At 43.7% G+C, this 25,538-nt stretch overlaps 3 protein-coding genes and 1 long non-coding RNA gene across 7 annotated transcripts in view; 3 read left to right on the top strand and 1 right to left on the bottom strand.

Annotated features, from left to right (window-relative positions):
- Window positions 1-4,274, top strand: part of LOC117776506 — a 79,047-nt gene extending 74,773 nt beyond the window's left edge. Inside the window, exons 3-4 of the long non-coding RNA XR_004616450.1 lie at window positions 3,733-3,848; window positions 4,185-4,274. This is a non-coding gene — a long non-coding RNA (uncharacterized LOC117776506). The remainder of the gene's footprint in view (window positions 1-3,732; window positions 3,849-4,184) is intronic.
- A 5,012-nt stretch (window positions 4,275-9,286) lies between these two features.
- Window positions 9,287-11,096, top strand: ccdc28a (coiled-coil domain containing 28A). The gene is made up of 6 exons (XM_034608750.1): window positions 9,287-9,444; window positions 9,645-9,820; window positions 9,929-10,110; window positions 10,265-10,419; window positions 10,747-10,769; window positions 10,891-11,096. The coding sequence occupies exons 2-6, from the start codon at window positions 9,663-9,665 to the stop codon at window positions 10,943-10,945; spliced, it is 573 nt and encodes a 190-aa protein (XP_034464641.1). The 5' UTR covers window positions 9,287-9,444; window positions 9,645-9,662; the 3' UTR covers window positions 10,946-11,096.
- A 1,700-nt stretch (window positions 11,097-12,796) lies between these two features.
- Window positions 12,797-25,538, top strand: part of LOC117775494 (epithelial cell-transforming sequence 2 oncogene-like) — a 74,697-nt gene continuing 61,955 nt past the window's right edge. The window contains exons 1-22 of one of the 3 annotated variants that reach the window (XR_004616277.1): window positions 12,797-13,081; window positions 14,362-14,474; window positions 14,573-14,735; window positions 14,822-15,077; window positions 15,148-15,364; window positions 15,511-15,643; window positions 15,783-15,948; window positions 16,181-16,309; window positions 16,394-16,486; window positions 16,575-16,772; window positions 16,876-16,979; window positions 17,077-17,235; window positions 17,318-17,404; window positions 17,753-17,862; window positions 17,955-18,102; window positions 18,666-18,739; window positions 18,929-19,085; window positions 19,174-19,239; window positions 19,337-19,425; window positions 19,654-19,826; window positions 19,914-20,475; window positions 20,530-20,624. Coding sequence is in view for 2 of the 3 variants with exons in the window: in XM_034608699.1 (XP_034464590.1) it covers window positions 12,953-13,081; window positions 14,362-14,474; window positions 14,573-14,735; window positions 14,822-15,077; window positions 15,148-15,364; window positions 15,511-15,643; window positions 15,783-15,948; window positions 16,181-16,309; window positions 16,394-16,486; window positions 16,575-16,772; window positions 16,876-16,979; window positions 17,077-17,235; window positions 17,318-17,404; window positions 17,753-17,862; window positions 17,955-18,102; window positions 18,666-18,739; window positions 18,929-19,085; window positions 19,174-19,239; window positions 19,337-19,425; window positions 19,654-19,826; window positions 19,914-20,047 (2,898 nt within the window). In the remaining variant the exon portion in view is untranslated. Of the gene's footprint in view, window positions 13,082-14,361; window positions 14,475-14,572; window positions 14,736-14,821; window positions 15,078-15,147; window positions 15,365-15,510; window positions 15,644-15,782; window positions 15,949-16,180; window positions 16,310-16,393; window positions 16,487-16,574; window positions 16,773-16,875; window positions 16,980-17,076; window positions 17,236-17,317; window positions 17,405-17,752; window positions 17,863-17,954; window positions 18,103-18,665; window positions 18,740-18,928; window positions 19,086-19,173; window positions 19,262-19,336; window positions 19,426-19,653; window positions 19,827-19,913; window positions 20,476-20,529; window positions 20,625-25,538 lie in introns of those variants that run through there. The other 2 variants (XM_034608699.1, XM_034608707.1) reach the window with 2 other exon arrangements.
- The window catches only part of filip1l (filamin A interacting protein 1-like), a 61,808-nt gene continuing 57,476 nt past the window's right edge, over window positions 21,207-25,538 (bottom strand). For both annotated transcript variants that reach the window (XM_034608677.1, XM_034608685.1), the window contains one exon: window positions 21,207-22,090. In XM_034608677.1, coding sequence (XP_034464568.1) covers window positions 21,872-22,090 — 219 coding nt within the window. In that variant the 3' untranslated portion in view covers window positions 21,207-21,871. The remainder of the gene's footprint in view (window positions 22,091-25,538) is intronic.

Consider the following 25,538-nt stretch of genomic DNA (forward strand, 5'->3'; position numbering starts at 1 on the left):
GACACAATTGAAATTGGAGCAAGAGAAAGGGTCTCTTTCTGTTTGTTTGTTCAAGTGTGGGTTTGTTTTTTTGTGCATGTGTGTGTGTACGTGTGTGATGTTCTTCTACGCCGAGCTTACTTTAGCTCACCATACTCCCTGAGCAGTGACCGGAGCAGTAAGCCCCCATCCAAGCACTTGGAATCTGGAACGAGGCGAGGAGAAAGAGGGGATGGATGGGAAAGAAAGAGAGCGCTGCGATGGGGGAGAAAAAGGATGGAGCGCAAAGAAAGGGAGGACGGGAGAAGAGCGGAGGCAGAGACAGACAGAGCAGCCGCACATGGAACGGCACGAAACGGAAAGAACTGACGAACGAATGGAACCAAACGAAAGGAGGAGAAGTGTTGGATTGAGGGATGAGAGGGAAGGCGAGGCCACCTCTTCTTCTCCCTCTCCTCCTCTTGTCCCTCCTCTTCCCCCCGTGAGAATGCAGCGCGCGCACGTGTATTTTCTTCCTCGTCAGATCTGCCGGCGCTTTCATTCGCACACAAAGATGGGACGTAGACATACCTGGCACAGGGGGACGTGAAGGAGCTGGCAGAGGTGTGTGTGTGTGTGTGTGTGTATGTGTGTGTGTGTTTGTGTGTGTGACAGAGAGAGAGAGAGCGGATAAAGAGACACTGGCTCACCTTCCTGGCAGACATGGGTGGCCTGTCTGTCTGAGATGTCCCACTTAACACTAACTCACACACTTAACCCGCTCAACACCAGCATGGGCTCACGTTCTTCTCTCTTCCTGCTCGACATTGTTGTGTGAGTGTGAATATTTAGCGTTTTATTATAAAGATGAACGTGACTTCCGACCAGCGTTGACCTGTCATAATTGCCTTGACACCTCCCTAACTAATTAATTGGATGTGGAAGTGCATCTCCCACGTGCTGAATTATCTACGAATTCTGATTCTCATGATATTTTTAACTTTTTCATGGTGTAAAGACGATGAAGCTGACCGACACTTTAAACCTTTCAATGCTGTGAGTATCCGATGGTTAGATGCTTCTCAGTTTTATTATCCTATAAGAATTGAGCCATTTTCACTAGTTTAATTCATCTGTGGATAATTTCCCCTTTTTTTGTTAAGCAGTAGGTTTTTGGCTAAAAAGCCAAATTGGCGCCCGGCAGCTGCAGCAGGATGAGTTTTTGACGCCAGTGTGAAAATGTGTCCATGCTAAAGAAATTGGAGGGGTCCGCAATGCGACACAAACAAACAGTAAACAAGGAGGCAAAGCAATTGACACATACATGTACAAACACACGCACACACACACACAGAGAGAGAGCAATCCTCTATGCTGCAATTAGCTTGTTTTAAAGGAAACAAATAACAGTAATTTCAACAGAACAGCATCCATAACAATTCACCCCTGGAGGGGATCAGCTATTTGAATACACACACACACAAGAAGAAAAAAAGGATACACATGCACAAGCACACACGTAGCTGGGTATGTGGAAACGGTCATATTTAAATACAACAGACGGACACACAAACACACAAAGATGCACGTACATACTAACACACACAGCTCCATGACGTGGACTTGAGAGCAGCAGAGAGGGTCAGCTCAAGTTATTATGCTACTTTGTTCTGCCTCAGTGGGAAGGCGACACCCTGCGTCCGCGTGCACACACACGCACACACACTGACACACACAGAGAATTGTTATCGCCCATCGACACTCAAGGTGCAGATATAAAAGGGTCGGTTTGATAATGGACTCAGGGAGATGAATTAAAGAACGGGTGAAAACATAGATGGACGGACGGAGGGAGAGCGAAAGACTCTGGTCACTGTTTCTTTGCCTGTGTGATAAAGTTTGCACCTGGCTGTACCCCCCCCCCCCCCCCCCCCCCTCCCGTCTCTCCATTCTCTCTCTCTCTCTGGGTGCACAACAATGGTGTGAAACATCTGCAGCCATACCAGGTAATTACGGCAGGGCCAGAACAGCAGGCAGCGCCGCACCGATGAGCTCCGGCAACCACCCCCCGCAATTAGCCCTGCATCTCCATCTCCTCTCGCCGCGTCGCTCCTCCGATGACCGGCGTGTTATCTCTGTGAAGAGACCCCGGGGAACAGAGGAGAGTGGAGAGGGACAACAGAGAGACGAGTGATCTCAGAGGGAGAGGAGGGCGGCCACGCTGCCAAAACTGTCTGAATACCTGAATAAGACATGATGTCTCATTTTCAAATTCCTTAGATAGTGTTCAGCAGTAATTTGACAACTACTCTTTCACAACTCTTTAAGCTCCACTTAGTTGAAAAACCCTCCGGTGCACAGGAAGTGATCTCTTCAGTCGGATTTTACTTTGACACATGAAGTTTCAAAGCTTGTAGGTTTTGACAAAGACGTAGAATCTGTGGAATCGAAAAAGATGACTTCTCTGGTTCTGCTGCTGCGATATTAAATTGGGCTGTTTTTTTATTTTCATGCAGAGTTGAAAATCGTGGAAGGAAAATCCCAAAATCTTTATTTTTTGCTGAGTTGGAAAAGTTGGTGGAGCACGACAAAATCATGCTTTTAGGCTGCGGGTCATTTTAGAAGGGAAATCAGAAGATGAGTCTGCTGCCTGCGTCAAAATGAGAAATGTGGAGCATCTTGTTGAGTAATACTTCACTATAGGTTTCACTAATAGTTAAATATTTAATAAGAAACTGTCTTTTCTTCGAATACAACTTTACTCTCGTAATCTCAGATATAGTTTTTTTTGTCGTGAGATGCAGTAAATAAATCTTAATGAACGTGAAGCAGGAACAAAAAGGCCATCTTTCTAGCTTTCGGTGGCACTTTAACTTCGCAATGTTTTTGCCCTTGCTGCTGTTTCGTGACCCCCCCCCCCCCCCCCCCCCCCCCCGACTTGGAAAATTAGCACAATCGAGTGTTTATCGTGACAAGCCAACTCCTTATTTACGGTATGGTGGACGGAGACGTGCGCTAATTCACATTTGCTTTCGCCAATTTTCTGGAAGTGAAATAAAACGTGCGAGCCAAAACAACCTGGCTGGTGTTACAATGCAACGCTCAACCAGCAGAGGCCTCTTTTAAAGTCACAGGTCTTCCCACTTTGATTTTTGTACAATCCGACCTCTGTGAATAGTCGACAACTTAATTAAACTGTTAGATTTTCACCCTCTGCTCAGTCTTTCCACGAAATAGCAGCACTCCTGTGACTAATGGAAGTTACGCTCGTGGGCTTTGGAACAAAACGGGGCCCTGTTCACTTTTGACGAATCCAACACGAATGTCCGTCTTGTCGCATTTGATTGTATCATCTCTATTTATACTGAGCACATCTGATCGCTCTCAGCATTAAAAAAGCTGCGGTAAATAAAGTTGTGACGGCGAGGAGGAGGACGGGGCGTGGAGCCAGCTGGGCATTTTGAAGCTCCATAGTTTAGCAATTCAAATCCCAGCTTATTTATTGTTTTCCAAACTTTTCCGTGGGGGCAGCCTCCCCCCCGCCATCTCACATTTACCATCCACTGTGTCTTCATTACAGGCGTTTGATTGGCCGGTGCATGAGTGTTTGTGCGCACACACATTTACACGTGTCGGTGTGTGTCTGCGTTTACACTCCTCTCTGTTTGTGCGATTGTTTTGCTTGTGCATGTGCTCCCCGAGAGCGTATGTGTGCTTTTTCCCCGACTGCGGGTGCAATTTATGATGTGTCCTTTTTTTCTCTTCCGCATCCAGGAGTCCCCGTCAGGACCCCTAGGCGTCCCTGTGCCCGCCTGCCAAAAACGTCTGCATCTCCTGGACCCCCTCGAGGCAGGGGACAGCCAAATGTCACTTGGACCCTCTACAGAGTGGTGAGGGGAGGACAGGAAGAGGCGAATGGGAGAGGGGGGGTGGCGGTGGAGGAGAGGGGGAAGGAGACGGGGAAGTGAAAGAGGGGGAGGCAAAAGTTAAACAGGATATATCGAGTGTCCAAAGTGTTTAAGGCGACAGGAAGAATATTTTGCAAGTGCTAGTTCTCATCTTTTGTCCCAGATCCTATTTTTGCATCATTTTATCCTCTTGAAACTTTCTTAAAATAATAAAAAATAATGGATAAAAGGTCATAAACTACTTCAAGAATCATTTTTAAATTGCTGCCGATCAGTTTCCATAAGTTCTTATATCCATTTTCTCCCTCCCCCCCCCAGACAACCAGCGGCTTTGGCAGACCGCTCCATGCGAACGCAGCACAAAGATGCCCAGCACTCTACAGCGGGTAGGTCTGCAGTATCACATTTCCCCGTGATCACACACACTCACAGACTCACAAGGTGAACACAATACCACCCACGCTGCTGTGGCGAGAAATTAATCGTTGCTATTTGCAGCTCTTGTAATTTTTTGCCAAATCAATGTTACTGCCGCGCGATTGAACAACCGCAAGACGCCGAGCTCGATGGAACTTCTAACATCTATAGTGAGGTTTGCTGGTTGGATGTCGAACCTGATTAATGGGGAATGCTGCAAAATGAATGTTATTCTTTTTTTTTTTTATTCCTTGTGATTCCAGCTTGATTTTTTATAAATGTGAGCCGACAACATAGACAAAAAGATAGATGTGAGTAAATGGGTTTAAGATCGACTTTACTCTTCTTTACTCGTAGGATTTCAATCTAAACGTGCAGTACACTTGACATGACTTGACAAGAATGCCTTGAGGGAATTTCTTCAGATTTGGTACAAACGTTAATTTGGTCTCAAGGAAGAAATGACTAGATTTTGATGATCAGAGGTCAAAGGTTAAGGTCGCTGTGACTCCACAAAGCAGTTGTTTTTTAGCCTTGTGAAGGAGCAGGAATGTGTCGAGGGAATTTCTTCAATTTGGGCACCGACGGTCACGGTGACCTCGTGTTCTTTCTTATTTCGTCACATCGACAAAATACAACATTCTTTTTCTTGAAAACATGTTATCTTAAGATCACCTCGAGACAGAGACAAAGAAAATTTGGCTTTGGACGAAGGTCAAAGGTCACGGGGACCTTGTGTGAGTCTGTATTTATGTAGAGTGAAACTACACTGATCGTCATTGAAAACTATACACACACTTATTGAAATAGAAATTCAGCTCGATTACACACGTTAACAATGATTTTCTTTTCCTGTTTGCAGCTCTTAGATGATGCTTTCTCTCATTTGAATCGATTAATTAATAAATGCAGTGTAACATTTCATCCGATAAACCCTTTGCATCCAAATTACTTTCAGTCATGTTTCTTTGAAAGTCAGTCAGCCAAAGAAAGACCCTTTACATTGTTAATAAAGGTCTCATATGTTTTTTTCTGTCCACCTCCCCCATTCATCATCTGTGTGTGAATTAGTGGAATTTGTATTGTATGAATGTGTGTGTGTGTTTGTGTGTGTGTGTGTCTTGCTCCTTGTCCTTGTGTGGAGGACAACACCAAGACAAATAGAACATTTATTCATACTGCAGACTGTGAAAGATATAAATCTAGTCATTTTTTCATAGGAAACATGCTCAGTTTAAGTGTGTGTCTCTTTGTGTGTGTGTGTGTGTGTGTGTGTGTGTGTGTGTGTGTGCGTGCGTGTGTGTGTGTGTGTGTGTGTGTGCAAGAGGTACATGAGGTAAATGAAGGAGTATGAAGGGATAAAAACATGTCTTATTCTGGGTCACAGCTGCTGAGATGAAAACACACACACACTTGTAACCTTCTGCTTAACCCTAATTCCCAATAGACCTGTACACACACACGCGCACTCTCGTACACACACACAGACACACAAACAAACACACATATACAATGTCTACAATGTCTTCAAGTCCCCCGAGTGTCCTGCCACACTGGGGGATATACAGTATCGAACTGGGATGTTCATGGAACATGCACATGAAAAGAAACAATAGAGCAGCCTTCATACTTTTATTCCCGATTGCTACGACGTGAACATCTCTGCACCGATTGTGGGTCAAGTCCACGGAGAAAGAGAGAAAGACTTAACCATGACGAACAGATTTAATTTCAGAGTGAAGTAATAATACAACAGAGGAGGGGAAAAAAAGCTTTTCGCTGTATTTATCCAGTTCGGATTGTAAAGAGAGTTTTCTCATCACATAATAAATCAAGTCGTATTGACTGTTGGGCATTTTTATGGTTTAGTTTGGTTTATTAGGGGAAACCTAAGCAGAGCATGAAGATGACTCCCCCATCTTCCTTACCTCCCTCTTATAAATAGGAGAAAAGAGTTTATGACAAAAAGAGCTTTTCCTCTCAGCAGGGACGGACTAGGACTTAAAAAATGGCCCTGGAACTTTCTCACCCAGAACAGCCCCACATGTTATTTATCCGAGGCCCCAAGGAATTTCTCGTGAAGAGGGACGTTTTGCAACTTCTACGACAAGCGGAGAAGCAGCGCCTAGAATGAGGAATCCTCCGGGTGTCACAAGTTATTTACAATATTAACGACAAAGCTAAGCGACGGCACGGTCTGCTTGGGAGTTAGGAGAAGTTAAATGACCTGTTTTAAAACAGGCGACATCAGACTCTCGGCCAATCAGCAGGCGCCGTCTACACCGCGATGTACTAGAAGAAGAAGAGGCACACAACAGGTGAACGCCACCGCACTGAGAGCAACCGAATACAAATTGTGACTCGGGGTCATAACAATTTAAATCACTCAGTCCCAGATTGCAGTATCTTCAGTAGCTAAAGCACGTGTGTTAAAACGCTGGAATAATGCTGCATTAGAAAAGGCAGGTAAGTTAGAATTAGCAGAGAGAGCGGGTGTGTAATTAGACACATTGTCGTTGGTTTACACTCAGGTGTATAATTCAAGCAGCCATGCACATTAGAGAAGAATGAACAGGCTTCAGCTAGTAGCTATCTCTCCAAACAGCAGCTACACTGCAATTACAGATGAGAGATAGGTGTGTGTGTGTGTGTGTGTGTGTGTGTGTGTGTGTGTGTGTGTGTGTGTGTGTGTGTGTGTGTGTGTGTGTGTGTGCGTCCACTAATGGCTGTGTGGACGCGACAGTTTAAATGTGTTCATTTGTAACATTTTATCCTGGTTCACCTCACTCAGCCACCGACGCGCAGCAAACACACACTCAAAGACACACACACACACAAATACACATGCTCAACACAATGCGCAACACAACACAGAGAGAGAGAGAGAGAGAGAGAGAGAGAGAGAGAGAGAGAGAGAGAGAGAGAGAGAGAGAGAGAGAGAGATCTGCCAGCCCATTTCCCAAATTAGGTACTCGGGAACTTTTACAGTTGAGGGATATTTCCCACCTTTATTTTTTGATCACAGTTTTGTCCTAAATATATATATTTTTAATAATCTTTTATAATGCCCTTGGCCTTCCTGTCCCAAATATCTCTAAAACATTAAATATTAATGGATAAATAATCAGCAATCAAAATTAGGAGTGTCATTTATTAACAGTTAAAACAATAGCTTGGGTTCATATATACCTAAACTCTTTTTGGTTCAAATAATTTTTATTCCAACTGATCCTTTCCCATTAAAGATAAGTACACAAATGACAAGTAATAATAAAGTTTTAAAATAGAAATGACCGAATATAAACAAACCAAAAGAAACAAGTTCATGTAAGACCCGTAGAATTATAAAGACATGGTAAAAAAAAATTATAAATATCCACATGTGTAACTTTTAAAGAGGGAGCACGTCCAATGTCCTTTAAATCAAAATGCATTAGCTGCATTATTTGAGCCACTAAAGCCTCATATAATATAGTGAAATAAATCAAAAGTCTATAACATTTTAAATTCCGACTTAATAGGAAGCAGAAAAGCAAGAACAGATACGCCTGGTTACTTTATGATATGGTATGTGGAGTCAGAAATAGGCCAGTGACGAGGGCTGCTCATGTTATGTCTCCATAATAATCTGATATTTAGACGTCCTCATGATGCAACAATTTCTCTTGATTCCCAAATGGGGGTCAAGGTTTTAAACTGCAAACTGGAAATTATTTTTGCTAATGTGCTTTTATCTAATGCAATTTTTCCTCCCGGCTGACTTGTAAAGGCCATCCTGTAAATACCAACAAGGGACAGCAATTGCAAACACTGAAAATCAGAGGAGATGTTCCCTTTGGTGTCAATAAAAGTGAATAAAATAAGGTATTTCTGTGGCTATTCGGGATTTCGACTGAAAGAGCAACGGCTACAGACTTAAATCCTCATTCAGTGGGAAATACTCACGTTTATATGTTTTAATGGTGTTCTGGAATTTAATTAATCCACATTTCATTATTGTTTAAATTTATAAAACGTGTGGGGCTAATTAAAGTGTGCAACCTACCTCCTTTCAGCACGTTTATCAGCTATTCATACTTCATTAATTAAAGTATCGACAGACATGATCATGAATAGGTGCTCACTTAGCTCCCCCTTGTGGTTATTTGCCGCCCCTACACTTCAGTCACAGGAGATTGATTTTAAAGGGAATTTCTGCCAATCCAAACAAATGGAGGAGAAATATATACAGAAATGTATATAGAGACTTTATTAAAGTATTGAAGTAAAAGGAAAAAAGAGTAATAGTAGAATATAATAAGTAAGAATAAGTAAATGATAAAATTATATTATAGTGAAAAAATCTAATATTGAAATAAGTAAACAGTTATGCTTCATTCATGGTTCGGACCCAACATTTTCCATGGGTTATATATGTATAATTATCAGATACATTTTAGGAAGTGTTCTCTTGAGGTTACATTGTTGTGACCTTTTCTTGGAACGTTTTCTGCAGGTTACATTTGTGCAACCAGCCGAAAACTCCCTAAAGGTTCTCCTGAGGTTGCACCTTTCAGGAACGTCCATACAAGGTTTACCTTAAAGTTATAGTTTTGCAGCCTTTGGCGAGCTTTCTAGGAACTTTCTTTACAGGTTGTTTTTGTGGAACTAAAAGGGAATCTTTAGGGATCACTCTGCAAAGGTTCTCCTATAAGGTTGCATTTCTGCAATCTGAAGGAATCCACTCTACAAGTTATTTTTCGTGGAACCACCAGAGAACCTTCAGGGAACGATGTTGGGCCTAGATCCATTTCATGCTGCAGGGACCTCAGAGGAACACTACACAGACCAGGTGAGAAACAAATCATGCTGCAATAAATGAAATCCCTAATAGTATTTAAAATGTGTATTATCATCCTAATTATTGTGTAAATTTAAGTGATCTCCTGTGTTCAGTTAAATTAGAATAAACTAATCCGTGTAGATTTAGTATTTGGCCCTGATTGGCTGTGTTGGGTCACACCCACCAAAACAGGAAGTGTGTACTTTTAGTTTGCAGGCTAGTTAGCCAGCTAGCCTGCTGCTAGCTACACAGGGAGGTCGCAGTGATCCAGGAAATGTTTTAATCGTGTTGACAACCGGCCAGTGTCCCCGCTAACAACGGTTTTAGTCGGATGCAACTGTGAGTAAATGTATAAGTTAGTGTTTGGTTGTGGTGTTTAACTTGTACGGGCCCCCGGAGTCTGAAGGTTAGCCGACTAGCTAGCTGGGTAGCTGGGTGTGACGTTAGCCAGGCTGTCAGGTTCCAGTTTCAGTGGGATCAGCTGCAGGGCTCAGAGTTAAACTGTGTCCGGTGTCATCTCCCCGTGTTTCTCCCTCCAGGCACCGTAACATGAAGTCATGGAGGAGCGGAAGCTAAAGAGAAAAAGCCCCAGGACCACCTCCACCAGCACCCCGGCTCCGACCGGGGGCTCTGGCCGGAAGAGCAGCGCTTCCACCGGGGGAAGGCGCGTCGGCTCCGGCTTCAACGCAGGAACCAACCAGAAGAGCAAGAGGAGGTAGGAAGTGGATTTAACTCATGACAGCTTCGTGCCATCTTGTTTATCCGTGGCAGGATTACAGAGCTGATTTACAGGAAGTGTAATTTCTGTTTTTCTGTTTCCCAGGGGAGTCAGAGACAAAGCCAGGTGTCAGGCGGGTTCGGGGACTAAACCGACTCAGAACCAGGGCCAAGGGGCACCGATCATCCAGCACTCCTTTCTGACGGATGTGTCGGACGTGCAGGAGATGGAGAAGGGCCTGCTCGGTCTCCTCAATGACTTCCACTCAGGGAAACTACAAGCCTTTGGTACTTCACACAAGATCCATAATGTTAACCGAGCTCAAGATTCACTCATTCACGACGTTTAGAAGTTACAGGATTTTAGGGGGCGGTAAAGTTCCAAACAAGACGACAACCTGACACCATTTGACAGCAGCTCTCCGTGTTTCCTTCACCTCAGGCAACGAGTGCTCCATCGGCCAGATGGAGCAAGTGAGAGAGATGCAGGAGAAGCTGGCCCGCTTGCACTTTGACCTCTATGGCGAGGTGGACGAGATGCCGGAGGACCAGAGGAAAACGGCCTGTGACACCAACATGGACAATTTACTTCAAAATGTAAGGCAGCCGCAGTATTTATATAAATGTTTGCAAATTAGGCATTATTTAAAAACATTGTAAGTTATGATATTTTAATAAACAGGACCACTATTGTGATGAAAATCCCCACAGAACAGGTCGGGAACAGATTAGCTCTACAAGTATTTGTCATGCAACACATTGAGCTCTTTAAGTTGCATGATTCTGTTTAAAGCTGTTCGTTGGTCGGGTGTTAGCTACTTAGTGTTAAACTCTTTAGGAGTTTAGTGTTTTGCATGTATAACAGGAAAAAGTCTCAAATGTGATATATTATGATCAAGATCCAAATGTTTTTTGTCTTCACAGCTCGAGGAGCTGAGTTCTTCAATGTATCCTTTTGACATCAAGACCTTCATTACTTCTTCATTTCATTTCAATCTTCATGTTTTCACCCCCGTCTGATCCTGTGACCCGGAAATACATGTTTGTCCTTGACCCTGCGTTTTCCAGTCAGAAGCTGAATCTCGCCGATTCCCAAGAGATCCCGAGGACTGCCAGCATATGACTTCCTCTCCTCTGTCGTTTCTCGACCTCGTCTGATCGATTTGTATTATGCCACACACAGAGGAGGCGGAGTTAAAGCTGCTCACCAGCGTTCCCCGTCTGCACAGCGCGATGGATGTATTGTAAGATGTCCGAATAAGGATGCACCGACAGCTTTGCTTTTACTGCAACAGTGATTGCGAAATACAGTGTTTGTAGGAAATAGCTCAGAGTAATGAGAGTACAGTATATTTTCCACAGTGGCTTTGGTGCATCCCTATTGTGGCTTCTTTAAAGTCAAGTTGTAGTCAGTTCCCTTGTTTCCAAACAGTCTGCGTTTGCAATTCTTTGCTTAACCAAAGTGAAGCCGACGATTGGAATCGAGCCGACTGCAAACTTTAGTTTTTTTTTGTAAACTCACTCTGCACTTTGTCGCATATCTTGTCACAGGGGGGGAGCCGTGTCTGTCACGTCACTCACGCAGCACCCGCCGCTACAGGTTTGAACATAGAACCTAAAACAACATAGAACCTAAAACCCAAGTATAGGTCTGATCTGTGAGATTGTAAAAAGCTCAAATATATTTCACAATGTCGAAGTTGAATTCTTAAAATCAGCCAAAAATAACATTTGACACGAGAAACTTTACTAAATGTCCAGTCTGTGATTTTTGCATTTGATTTCTTGCTACATTGTGAGTGGCCTGATTTCACCTCCAGCACGCTGCTCGCTCAGTGTTGAATATATTTGCACATATCCATGCAACATGCTAAACCCACTCATCGGTGTTGTGTTGGTCGGACACTTTAGGAGACGGATTAATCCAAATGTCGACACCACACCCAGGCCTTAACTTTTTGATTTAATCATGTTTGCCTTGTCTAACCTGTTGATAGACCACGTAGGCTCAGATTCTGATGATGTTATCATTTTGATCCTGCTTTTTGATTGTAAATCCAACCTTATTCTTTCACATCATATTTTAACCAGTGTTGTTGGGGGGTGTGGGAGTAGTTTGAAGGGTTTTACTGTTTTAACTGTTTGCTGGATTTTGTTTTTATGGACTTGTTAATAAATGTGTTGTCTGACTCTTTCGGCTCCGATTTTAATCTGAATAATGTCTGAATAATACCCTGAAAACTTCTGTACTCTTCAAGACCGAAGGAGAATTATTACTCCTCCTGGTTTGTGCTGTGTCGTTAGCTTATGTGTTACACTGATGATGAGGAGTATGAACATGAGGAAGGTCCCTTCAAACTTGGAAATAAATGGTTTGAAGTGGTAAATAAATGTGTTTACGTGGAACAAGTGTTTTTTTCACTTCTACTTCTTATTTCTATCAAAGGTTTGGTCTTAATTTAATTTAATTTAATTTAATTTAATTTAATTTAATTTTATATGAATAAGATCTTAAAAACCCGGAAATGTGTTCTTGACATCACATCGGAGCATCCTTTGCATTTAACTTTTTCTTGAGGCTAATATCTTTTGCTGATGGTACTGTATTTTAGGTTTTGTATTTTAATTGTAATTGTAATAAATCATTCACCAATCAAATATAATTTATGAATAGTTTAAATGATCATTGGCAGATAATCTCACAGACTCTGGAGGTCAAAGGTCAAGGCTGTGACCTCACAAAACCCTTTCTTACCTCATGAATGCATCTGAAATGAATTTATAATTATTAAGTGCATTGACTTAAAAAAAAATAATTCCACAGGGCTTGATGCTTTTTGGAAACTCGTGATATGAGTGACTTGAGCTCATGTTGACAACCTGCTGTTTGTGTTGTGCTTGTTCAGGCGCAGGAGGGATGAAGGGAGGCGATGAGCTGTGTGAAGGAATGTGCTCATCCTTGTGTTGACGCGTCTCTAAGGTAACTGGAGCCGCACAATGGCAGCAGGTCGGTGCCTAATCTCTCCCCAGAGAGGAGCCGGCTCTGGCAGTAAACAGTGAAGTTCAGTGGGTCACACTGGTTTGAGATCGAAGCGGGGTTTTTCTCTCACGTTGAAGCCTCGGCTCACACATGGAGACGGATCTGAAAAGGACTGGAGAGGCGGTGAAGCGGTGGCAGCTCAGCGGGACGGACGGCCTGCGCTCCGGGACCAGCTTCAGCACCTGGACCCCGCTGAGCAACAAGCAGAGCAACGCACAGGTCAGAAGAACCGACACCGACCACACACACCACTGACACTTCACATAATCAACTTTAAATCATAGAGTTGTGCTTATTCAGCCACCAGAGGGCAGAAACGGACAGACCATATAGCCTCGTGCGTCACACACATAAAACTGCGTCTTTTGGGAGCAGAGGAACAAAATGTAAACTTCCTGAAGTCCATTTATACTTACTTAAAAACCTTCAAACAACGTGAACACATTACGTGCTGTGCGTTTAGTGAATTCAACGTCTCCACCACGAGAAAACAATTGCGTTTGGTTAATTGGCACATTTGGAACATGTGCGTAAAACTGGTGCGTAAACGTCGCCTCTCTGCCTCCAGTGGAATCTAACGCTGAGGTAAATGCACTGTTTTATTCTGAAAATCAACTTTACACCTTGTTGTTTTTTCCTTATGTACAAAAGTGACTTAAATTGCGTTTAGTTACATGCAACATGATGCTATTTATTCACCCACTGTCATTTATCATGTAGTCAGTGTGTTTACTCTCACACAAGCAAGTTCTAAAAACTATCCCCAATGTAAATTACACACTTGCAAACTTTTTACATTTATTCTTATTAAAAAAACTATCCTTGGAGGAACTTGTAAGAGGTAAGGCCCGGTATTGACCTCAGTCTGTAAGTAATGGATGTGAATAGATCAGTAATGTGTGGTGGTTCATTCAGAAAGACTGATATTATGAACTTTCACCTTTATGTAAAGATAAGATCATCTTAAAGAAAAGTTGTAGCTTTATTGATCCTCCACATAGAGGAAATTCAAAATAAACACAGCAGCACAAAAGAGTAGCAATCCAGAAGAAATAAAATACAAGTAGAAATACTATATGCAATATAAGACTGTTCTATACATAAAGATAAAAGCTGTGTGATTGTGCAATTCGTCCAAATTCTTTATTGCATCTATTTATGGTTGTTAATCACTATTGTTTAGGAAGTAGTTCTGCTTGTATCTCTGACTGCAGTGAAACGACACTTATTCTTACTGAACACATATTTCAATACAAGCAGCCTATAGATACATATGTGGAGTTAAAAAGTAAAGCCAGACTTGACCCAACTTGATTTTTTAGCCGTTATCACACAATTCATCTAATTTTCAATAAGTAACTGGCGTTTTGCCGTGCCGGTGTTCTTTTTCATTGTTCTGGAAGCCAGTTTGTAGCTTTTGGCAAAGCGTCCAGACTCTTATGCAACAAGGCGCAGCATTTGTTCGCCGACGTTTTGTCGCTGTCCCCGTTTTCTCGCAGTTATTCGAGGAGAGAGTGAACCTTGTGCTCCACTGGTTTGACCTGTGGACCGACAAACAGAGGAAACACCTGCTGCATTCTCTGCTCACGCGCTGCACCAAGACACAGCTCACGTAAGCGCATTCCTGGCCCCCACCCTCACACCTCTGATTAAATGTTATTTAATTACATTTTAATGACTAAAAGGAAAATTCTCTGATATTCCGAGCAGGTACTGCAGGGATTTACTGAAGGAGACTGTTCCTGTGACTCAAGTGGACTTCACGGCGGTCCTTCCACGGTTTCTGTCCCTGTATGTGTTGTCGTTCCTGTCCCCTCGTGATCTCTGCTCCGCCGCCCAAGTCAGCTGGCACTGGAGGGTCCTGGCCGAACAGGTGAGAAGCCCAGAGTAAGAAATCTATTCGAACTGAAGTTGAGAGCCACTGAGCACGTCTCTCCTCCCTCTCCTCCCTCTCCTCAGGACTGTATCTGGACCAGCCGATGCACCCGGAGAGGCTGGTTCCTTCCCTACGCTCCCGGAGAAAAGGAGTATGGAGCGTGGAGGAACCACTACGTCTCCTGCGTCTCCACACTGGACTGGCTCACGCCGCGGGAGGCGGCTGAGCAGTACGGCACCTTGAATCAGCAAAGCGCAGGGATGACGGAAGAGGAGGAGGAGAGGACTAAGGAGAGGAGGATCAGGGAGATGATCAGAGCAAAGCTTCAGGAGGAGAAGAGTAAGTGACGGAGAAAACGACAAGGTTTTCATGCTCTCTCCCAAGTAGCTTACATCTGTGATATTTGCAGGACTGTCTATGAGAACCAGGAAAGCATGGGGCAGCCTCACAAAGCAAATCCGAGGTGGAAGTACCCAGATGAGGAGGCCTGACTCTGGGATAACTTCCAATTCTTGGCCTTCCCTTTCCTGGCGTCCAAACACTGTTGGGTCTTCCAGCCTCTGTCTTAGCCGGGACGGGGCTCAGTCCATGAGCGTGGAGGGACTTCAGGCCTCCACTTCATTCAGGTGAACATCCACAACGGTTTCCCTATGATGCTGTAAATCAGGTAGTTCAGCAGGAACATTTGGCAACTGAAGCCGAACTTACGAAGAATATCTAATGCCTTACTTCATGATTCATTGTTAAAATCAAACCATTTATCTTCTTTTAGCGAAAGGCCAAACAAAGCCTGTGGAGCACTGTCCTCCTTCACCCACAGTCCTGCACAACAACACACAGTCTCGCCCACCTACCCCCACACAACTTTCTTATTTCTGATCTCCGACAGAGTTCCTGCTTATGAGGTAAGTGGAAAATACGGAAAAGAGTCTCATCAGTCTGTCGGCGCAAAGCCCTATCTCTGCATGAGATGGAATAGAAGGGGGAATCATTGTAGATGTAGAATTACAACTCCCTTCCTTTTCCTCCCCATGCTGAACTCAGTTGGTGCTGAGTGGTGTGAAGGCAGGAGTGACTGCGATCTTGTACGACCACAGAGGGACCCTCTCAGCTCTGCTAACCCAGGTGGAGAGGGCCATATCTGGGCAGAGAGTTCAGAGGCTGGGCCTGCTCGCTCCAGGAGGAACGGAGGAAGTCTATCTGCTTCAAAGTGAGAATTAATTATCCTGTGTATCTTAATGTGTGGGAACACCGCCGACGTTAATTCCAGTCCAACGTCAGTGCTAGAAGTTTACCTCTCAGGATACGGTGAAACACATCTGCTACAACCATTTCACTTATTTTATTTTGAAACGAGAGAAATCCATGGTTATCCCCGTCCTTTGAGCCGAGATCTGTTTTTTTTCAGTTTTTGAATCCTTGTTTTACCCGCGACCCTCCAGGTTACACTCTGTCAGAGAGGACCTTACTCACCCCCGACCATAGAGGATTCTGGGAAAACCTATGTGGCTGGGTGGCACCAACTGTAGACGGGGGAGGAATCGACATCTTCGCCCCACTGGCTGCATCTGGTAGGAAGATGTTGGGACACACGTACTACTCAGTAATTAGTATTTCTGCTTTATGTCATATTTCCTGATTTCCTATTCCCACAGCATCCGGAGTGGCACTCATCCAAACTCTCTCTACTCTCACTGGTGTGGAGGTTTGGGCCCCGATGGGTTTTGCGACCGGAAGTTTCCAGAACAGTGAGTCTCTCATTTGCAAGACTTTGAATCTGTTGTGAATGTTGCTTTATCTTTTTTCTTTCAAACACCAACTTTCCCCCTCTTCTAGTTCTGAGTGAGTGGTCAAACAGCGGCGGGTGTGCCGGGCCATCGAACCAGCAACCAGCGCTCCACTATGTGACCGAGAGTGTTCTGGAGGGCTGGTGCCGACAGGCCGGGTGGATGGAGGAGGCTCTGGGGGAGCTGAGGGTCGGCCTGGGGCCACAGCTGCAGCAGGTCAGCCTTCAGGCCAGGGGCCGGGCTCTGGGTGGGTGTCACGCACATGTAGAATCGAACACATGCACACAGAGCTTGTTGAAACACGTGTACATGCTCTGTGTGCGGTAAGAATCTTTAAATATTGTTTGTAGGTCACTGTCTGTGGGAGAAGATCTGCCTGGAGGAGCTTTCTGTGTCTAAAGATCTAAGTGAGGCTCTGACTGAGGGACTCGCCGCTCTCACCCGACAGGAAGAGGTGCGGACGACTGTGTCGTGAGGCAGAAACATTAACCTTGGATCACAGCCTATCAGTCCAAGGGTCTCATTTCACATTTCTGCTCTTGCTCCTTCAGGCCAGACCTTTGGAGTTTCTCGCTGTTTTTTTCACGAGGTGGAGTGAGGTGAAGGAGAGAGGAGGGAGTCCTCCAGAGGACGAGTGGAGAGCTGAAGGAGCAGACGGTTTCTCGTTGGCACCGCGGGGCTCACAGAGATTAGCGCCTGAGCTACCACAAGTGCGTGCACCTTAAATTTGTCCACCCAGAGACGGTTGAAGTAGCACACTTGATCTTTACAGCTCCTTGTTTTGTCTTTTAGACCGGGTTAGATTGGAGAGGTGTGGCTGCCAGAGAGCTGCACCACAGCGAGGGTCTTTATCTGGGGAGACTGGGCGCTGTGCTCAAGGTAAATCCTCCAGAAGTTTCATTCAGGAAATGTGTTGATGATATCTGACTTTAGAGGCTATTGTTTCAGGTGCAGTCCTTCCTCGGAAACCGATTGAATATTAGGTCATACAGATGCTAATAAAAGATAGGAACTCATTCTTTCAGCAATCTACGAGGAGTTTATAGAATTCCAGGTGTTTTAGATATCAAATGAATCATGGTTCTGCAGGTGCATGACCTATTTCCCCCCCCACTTTTTATCAGAATGTGAATCCACCCACCCAGAAAGTGTTGTTTGTCCATTTAAGTCGAGGCGAGAGAAGAGAAGATTGGAAAACCTAAGTATTGACCCTGCTGTGTGCCGCAGGTGTACCAGGAGCCTCTCGCTGCAGCTCTGAACTCCAACAGAGCCATTCTCAGCTACGCCGACATCCAGATTATCCTCAGCCCTGTCGCGCACATACTGGAGCTCAACAGGTACACACACACACACACACTAGTGGGGCACAGTCTCATTTGTGTCCCTGTGTGTGGACGTGACACGATCGGCGTGCGTGTGTTTGTTGCAGAGTGTTTCTGGGAGATCTCCAGGCGAGGCTGCAGCAGTGGGGGGCCGAGCAGTGTGTTGGAGACGTGTTCGTAAAGCTCTGCTCGGGTCTCAGAGTCTACACCAACTACCTGAACAACTACACCACGGCCCTGAGCACCATCGACAAGGTAAAACCAAGGCATTTGTCTGAGGTCATCACTTTATTTATCACTATGTAACACAGGATTGGGTTATGAAATTACAGTTGCAGTCCCGCTGCAATAGATATAAGAACTAGAACACAGTGTACTAGTGTAACCTCTCCAAAGACTCAAACAGACCCCTTAAATATATTCATTAATGAAGAATCATTTAAACTGTTGATCCCCTACTGATCCACATTATCTACAGCCACACATTGGAGGTAGTTCCTGGTTTGCAGACGTTTTTGTGACAGTTTGACGGCTGAAAATCCCCCCCACCCTATAAAACCACATTTAAATCCACTCACGGGGATGTTTTTATTAAACATGCTCATAAATATCAGTCCCCTACATATGCCAGATTTTTTTCTAGAAAATACATTCAGTAGTTTTCTGTAGTTCCCGGTGAAAATGTAGGTAATCAAGGTAATAACTTGAGGCTATGCATAATACAAATAATGAAATGATGAAAACTTTTAGTATTTTAAGTTTCTGAAGTCAGCTTTGTGTTTTTCCTCTTTCTTCTTCTGTGTGTGTGTCTGTCTCAGTGCAGGGAGACAAAACCGGCATTTCGAGCTTTCCTGAAGAGAACTGACAGAACTCTTGCAACCCACATGCTGAGGTAACCACACACACACACACACACACACACACACACACACACACACACACACACACACACACACACACACACACACACACACACACACACACACACACACACGCATATATATATCTTAAATCATGTACTTGATTCCAGTTGTTATCCACATCTGACCAAAAATATGCCTGTAAACATGTGTGTGTGAAGCCTACAGGAGCTGCTGCTGTGTCCAGTGTGGAGAACACAGGAGTACGTGACTCTGCTTCAAGCTCTGTCCTTACACACACAACCCGGCCACCCTGACCACACACACATCTCCTCTGCCCTCAGCACGCTGCGACGCTACAGGGACTTCACGCAAAAGGTACAGCGCCCAAACACGTCACACAAATACTACACAAAACCGTGCTCAGTGCAATAATGACACAAATGTCCTTTTCTGTCTGTCTCAGTTAAAGCGTAACTCGGAGAGAGACAGACTGATGGAAGAAACACAGCAGAGGATCCAAGGCTGTCCGGTGAAAAACACCAGCTCCCTTTGTCTCTGTTTTATTTTCTTCCTCACACCCAAAACTAAACTTGTATTAATTTGGTATGAATCTGTCGTGTGTGCAGAACCTCAGTGAAGGAAACAGGCAGCTGGTAATAACTCAGGATGCTGCTCTGCTCAGGAGTCCTGACGAGCAGATTCCAGACTCTCTCAGGTAACAAGCCAAATGGTTTCCGTTGGTTTAAAATAATTCTTTCCATTAGTTTTGATTGAGAAATGATTTTCGACGAGAATAAGACATTTCTCAAACTATCTGAACAACTCTCTGTACTTAAAGTAGATAAATGATATTATTTCACGAAGCTAGATAGATTTGCTTTAATTAATATGCTTGATTGTCATGTATTCATCCTGTGTGTTTTGTGTGTACATGTCTGATCAGGGCCTATGAGCACGCGTCAGACGTGGGCCTCTTCCTGTTTAACGACGCTCTGGTGCTGACGCGGCGAAGTGTGCATCACACACCTTTTGCGCTGACGCACCGGAGCACACACACTTTCCTGGCGTCCGTGGCCCTCACCAGCCTGGCTGTCAGAGAGATCACACACTCGCGCTGTACGTTTGGTTTCCGAATGAAGAATATTCAATAATGTCACAATTATAATATATCGTTTTTTGATGAATTGATGTCCCTCCGTGCAGACGTTCGCCACGCCTTCGTCCTGGATGGTCCTCGTCGGTCGTGGGTCTGCGCCACAGAGAGAGGTGAGGAGAGGGATCACTTCCTGTCCATGCTGCGTTCAGCCATCAACGCTGCTCTGACCCCACGTCAGTGACACAAGGAGGTTTGGACACCACACCACCACTGTTTTCAAAAAAGACAAGGAAAGCCTCAACAGATAATAGTTTCATATCGCTAGAAACCCACAACGCCCCTGCTACCTTGTTGTATGGCAGATTCTGAATGTCTTACTATATCTATCACTGAGTATTTCCAGATCGAATAATGCGATTTTATAAGTTAACATAAGAATATTTTTTAAGTATTTGGAAAGAGGTATTTTATCACTACTCAATCCTGCTGTTTTATTAGCACAGTATTACAGTACACTGTCAAACTGCAAAACTAGATTCCCCAGTATCTATCGATCATACCATTACAGCATGATTGATGCTGCTCATCATAATGTCTACTCTCTTGCACTGTGAACCGGGTATAGCTTGAACTGCTGCAGTGGTTTTGTTAGTTGTAGTTGTTTTACTAGTGAAAACACTCTGCACGTACCTGCTGTAAATACAACAAAGTGGATTTTTCTAGAATGGGAATCGCCCCCTTTGTGAAAACACGTCGCCCTCGATGTCCTTGACATCTTTTAATTTGTCCGGAGCTGACGCTGCTCCAAAAACAATTCTCTACTCTTTATATAATATCTTAAATAATAGATCTTGTGTCTCTCATTGCACCACTTATATGTCCAACAATATACACTAGTGTAAGTGTGAATAAAGATACATGTAAAGTTTTCATTTGACTTTCACTGAGTATGCATGCTTTTCATTATTTTTGGCCTTTTACAGGATCATCATTTTAATTTGGGGCTCCACTGGAATAGAGTTACATGTTGTAACGTTTAAGATGCACATTATTAGTCTCAAGTACTTATTTTAGTTCATGCTCAAGCCCGCCCTTCTCTGATTGGTGAACCACTTGGAGCATGTGTCAGAAATGTTACTCCCCTTCGCCAGCGGCTTCCTAATCCGCTGTAAACACCTCTGTAGCCTCGGTAACATTAGCCTCTGTTCAAATGAGGCGTTTCGGGCTCCTCTGTTTTCTGTATCAGAGAAAATGTCGTTTTACTGTGGACTTTGGACCTTGGCTGACTTGTTTCTGGCCCGAAAAAGTTACGAAATGAAAGAGAAAACCCAGAAAAATGAATACAGCATCATAGTTTCTGTCCCTTTTTAAATATATATTCAAATCCGAGACAATTCTCTTGTTCAAGGTATAAAAAGTCTTTATTGATAACCAAAAATAACACAAATGTCACATTAGAGAGATTATCACTATCAAGAAGCTGCGTTACAACACATTCGTTTTACACTTATGTACATTATTGCCACTTATTCTCAAAAAATATGTGTTCCTTCTTTAGAAATGGATAAATGACTGTTTCAGGATCTGTATTTAAGAAGGACACAAATACACACAGTACAAATGAACGTTCATTTTCAACAACATGACGATACATCACACTGGGTGCTCTAATATTCAGTTTCACTCCACTTTGGATCACAGTGACACACAAAAGCTGCGACTGTATATAACGAAACCCATTTATTGAAACGAATCTACATCGGAACTACGTTCTACAAATGTTTGCTCTATCAGCGTGTGTACGGACACAATAAACAGCTGCACTTTGTGGTTTGCAGAGCACCACAGATGAGGATTGGGGTTATAGAGTTGCAGATGAATTAAAGTTAAAAGACTTTTAGAAGAAAGCAGTTTCTACTGATATTTTTCTTTTGCAGGTAGTTTCGAAGCAAAATCCCTCATTTTAGGTTGAAGTTACCATGAGGATGTTTTTAGTGAAAGTGAAATATACTGTAAGCTGACTCTCTACCCTAAAAGGTGAAAAAGCAAAGGAGTATCATTGATGTCACAGTTTGCGGTTCACCAGATTGGGGTTGTTGTTGTTGTGTGCTGCCGGCATGTGTGTGTGCTGCTCTTTCCCCGTGGTGACATGTGCCTGTGGCGGCTGACTCTTGCTCTGCGTTCCCGGGTTCGCCGCCGAGCCGCTCGTCCCTTTCTGGGAGCTGTAGCTTCTGGGTTTGGGGATTCTTGTAGGTCCTGATCGTCGGAATGCTTCGAGAGGTACCTGCGGGGGAAACAATGAGGGAGAGTCAGACGGAGAGTAAGACTGCAGTGTTTCCTAAATACAGCAAAGAAAAAGATGAGTGATTGTGATTTGGACTTTCTCCAGAAAAGGCTGGAATGTTTTCAGTTGCTCAGTCAGGATGGTTGCAATACTGATTATGACCACTAGATGGTGGAAAATCACAATATATGGACAGTAAATGACCACAAGTTTTACTGCTGCAATAAAAGCACTGTTATGGAAAAACAATATTTTTCTACTTCTATATGATATATAAATTTTTGTCTTGCATTTCTGTAATAGCACTGTAAGATTAACATTTTAACCAGTATCCCCACTGAATAGGTGGCTGTGGAAATGCATGACAGTACGTACATGTTCATTGTAAATATACTTTATTAACTACAGGAAATACTTGTGCACGTCATTCAATGTCCTATAAGTAAGAGATCAAAATCCAATAAGGTGAAACTTGGAGCATTTAGTGGATAAATCAGTAAGAAGAACATTTATCTGAACCTATTGACGTACATTTAGTATCATCATAGTGTATTTTTCATGTTTTAGACAAAATTTATAAATAATAAATCAAGTAAATAGTTAGAGTTGTCCATTACACACACACACACCTACACTGCATGGAAAACTCCTAATGGAAGGTTTCTTAAAACTGCTTCCTATTAACGAAAACCTGTTTTGACTGTTGTAGCCCCGGTTCATTTTAATAATAATAATAACAGTGCAGGTTTCTTAGGAACCAGTGCTTCACTGTTTTCGCAGCAAACAAGGAAAGGGAAATATGACGGGAGACCTCCGCATTTCTCAGATTCTTAAACAACGTACTGCTCCGCTTGCTGTGCAATCAGGTTTCAATCAGCGTGTTTACATGCGCAGCAGGATGCCAGGACACTGAGGTACATCTCTTTTTGGATTGCTGCGTGCACAATAGAGACCATATCCTGTTTACAGTAACTCTGATAAGATGTTTCCACAGTTATGAGAAACCTCGGCGGGGGCTCGCACACTGAGCCACATGCGCTCCCCGTGCGCTTGTGTTTACTTCTCGCAAATTCATGAGCAAGATTCAGTGATTTCTATAAACAGCTCGAACGAGCAATTATCCAAAGTGCTCTGTGCGTGCAACCACACGAGCTGTCATCTTTGTCATCGGGAGTTTTGCCTTTTTCAGAAAACGCTCTCGCTTCTATCTTCCTAGATTTCATGACTAATGTTTAAGAAAATGTAAAACTCCTGAGTGTCCAGACAAATGAACAGTCAGACGTCTGAGTCTGCTCCAGAGACTCAGTCACTCAGACAGTAGTCACCAGGCAATTATGTTCTTCCAAGTTGCCACTGGCACATGATTTACTTTTTCAATCACATCATCACAGCTTGAGTCTTTGTTTCTCTCAGAAGGTAATTGCATTTTTCAAAAGACGCCCTCATTTGATTTAAAGTCACTGCAGCATTTGAAGACACTGTATCTGTTTGCCTCGTCCCTATTTGAAGATTCTCTACATCTGAGTTCAAGTGAAAGTTTCCAGTGTTTCCATGAGTTTCATCACGTCACTGACTTCATTCCCAGGAACCATCCTCTCTCTCTCTCTCTCTCTCTCTCTCTCTCTCTCTCTCCCTCTCTCCAACTGGAGAATGTTCATGTGGATCTTGAGGTTTTTGAGAATTAACAAAAATCCGCAGTGAACTATATCCTTAAATATTCATCCAGGGTATAAATTTCAGAATAAGTAGGGCCTTCGCTTCAACAGAACTAATGGGCCAGAAAATCGCTACGGGCTCCACGTCATGGGAGTGTTGTTGATTCTACGTGAAAAAAAAAAAAAACCTTAATGTGCAGCTTTGTTCTCTCATATATCAGCGGTGCAGCGGGAGTTCAACTAAGTACTTCCTCTGCCCGGCGCTCTGTAACACCGGCTGTTTCCACAGCAACCAAACACGAGGTTTGTTGTGGTGCTCATGCAACAGTGGGAGAGGAGACGTTCACAGCGTCCACACACACACACACACACACACACACACACACACACACACACGCAGGCCTTTTGTTGAGAGAGTGCCCCCACACCACTGTTTGTTCTCCTCCTCCGGTTTATTGTGCCCGTCAGTCAAGGTGAGGAAACCCACCCTCGCCATCAGAGCGGTGCACACCTCGCCTTTCTGGCATGCGGTTTGGTAATTAGGCTTAGATGTTTGTTTAAATTGACCTCAGCGTGTTTTTTCGATATTTTATTTCCCCCCACATGAATAATCAGCGGCGGCAGTGTGTGTGCAGTGCGATTACCGCCTCAGTCTCAGCCAACAGAAGCAAGAACTGCTGTATGCTTCTCAATGAAGGGCCCCTCTGGCGTCCAGGCGTGTCACCAGATACTCGTGCTATCAGTCTGGCGAGGACGCCGTGCACAGATCTGTCCTCTTTGGCCGAACCAGATGAGCACAGTTTATGAATCGACTGAGTGTAAAAGTGAGTCAGGGGGCAATTGAGGTCGCAGACAGCGATTCCAGCTGCTGGACGCTTTCTGGAGTCGTGATTTAATGAATAGCATCTTGTTTAGCCCCTGCATCATTTCATCGCGCCCAGACGGGTTTGGATCCGGTTTCTCCAGCTGCGCTCCTTCCCACTCATTCAATTTAATGCTTGATTTAATCATCTTCTCTTTGTCGCACCGGCTTGTGTGTTTGCGTGTTTGGGTTGTGTTTGCCACTTTCCTGCAACAGTTGTCTCCCTCCATCTAAACGACACTGAGGATTTGGTGATATTTTATAGTGTATAAACATAAACTTACCTGTCTAGTTGTTGTCTATTGAAGAAGGTCATGTGACGTCTAATTCAAGCTCATCTAATTTTCTATGATTTTTTGGGGAAAATTTTAGAATTTAGGAAAGTTTTTAAGAAGAGGAGTGGATCATCTCAAATCTGCCTTTTACCCTGGAGGAGCTTTGGACAGTTATTTATTCAGGTGTGGCTCCTGCATCTTCACCTTGGTGACCTGAACTGATAAGTTTTCAAGTTTGAAGCAAAGAATTCATAGTATTTGTAGTATTTATCTATAAGTTACAGTACACATTAAACCCTCTCAGTGGCTTTGAACTATCATAGTTAATGTGCACAGTTAATAATTATCTATTAATTCCCTTATTAAGACCTACATTCTTGCTTTTATTCACATTTACAAAAAGAAAAATTCAGATTTGGTCCCTTGAGATGTTCTGTTTCGTTTGGTATTGAGTCATGACACGGATGAGTGAAAACCATCCCACATCCTCCCCAATGTCTCTCATCTCTCCGTCTGCGCATCATCTGGTTCTGACCTTAAGTGCCGTCCGAAATTCAGACAAATCTCACGTATGTGTGGTAACTTTTCCACTGTGCGTGCTTCAAACCACACGTTGAAGGATGTTTACATGCGGGGGAACATTCGTAAGTTCGACT

Source organism: Hippoglossus hippoglossus, chromosome 2 (assembly GCF_009819705.1).
Source record: "Hippoglossus hippoglossus isolate fHipHip1 chromosome 2, fHipHip1.pri, whole genome shotgun sequence".
Taxonomy (NCBI): Eukaryota; Metazoa; Chordata; class Actinopteri; order Pleuronectiformes; family Pleuronectidae; genus Hippoglossus; species Hippoglossus hippoglossus.

Coding starts and splice junctions, on each gene's coding strand:
- ccdc28a (XM_034608750.1), top strand. CDS start 9,663: ATGGAGGAGCGGAAGCTAAAGAGAAAAAGCCCCAGGACCACCTCCACC. Junction 10,420..10,746: donor TGGACAATTTACTTCAAAAT/GTAAGGCAGCCG, acceptor TTGTCTTCACAG/CTCGAGGAGCTGAGTTCTTC. Junction 10,770..10,890: donor GAGGAGCTGAGTTCTTCAAT/GTATCCTTTTGA, acceptor TGCGTTTTCCAG/TCAGAAGCTGAATCTCGCCG.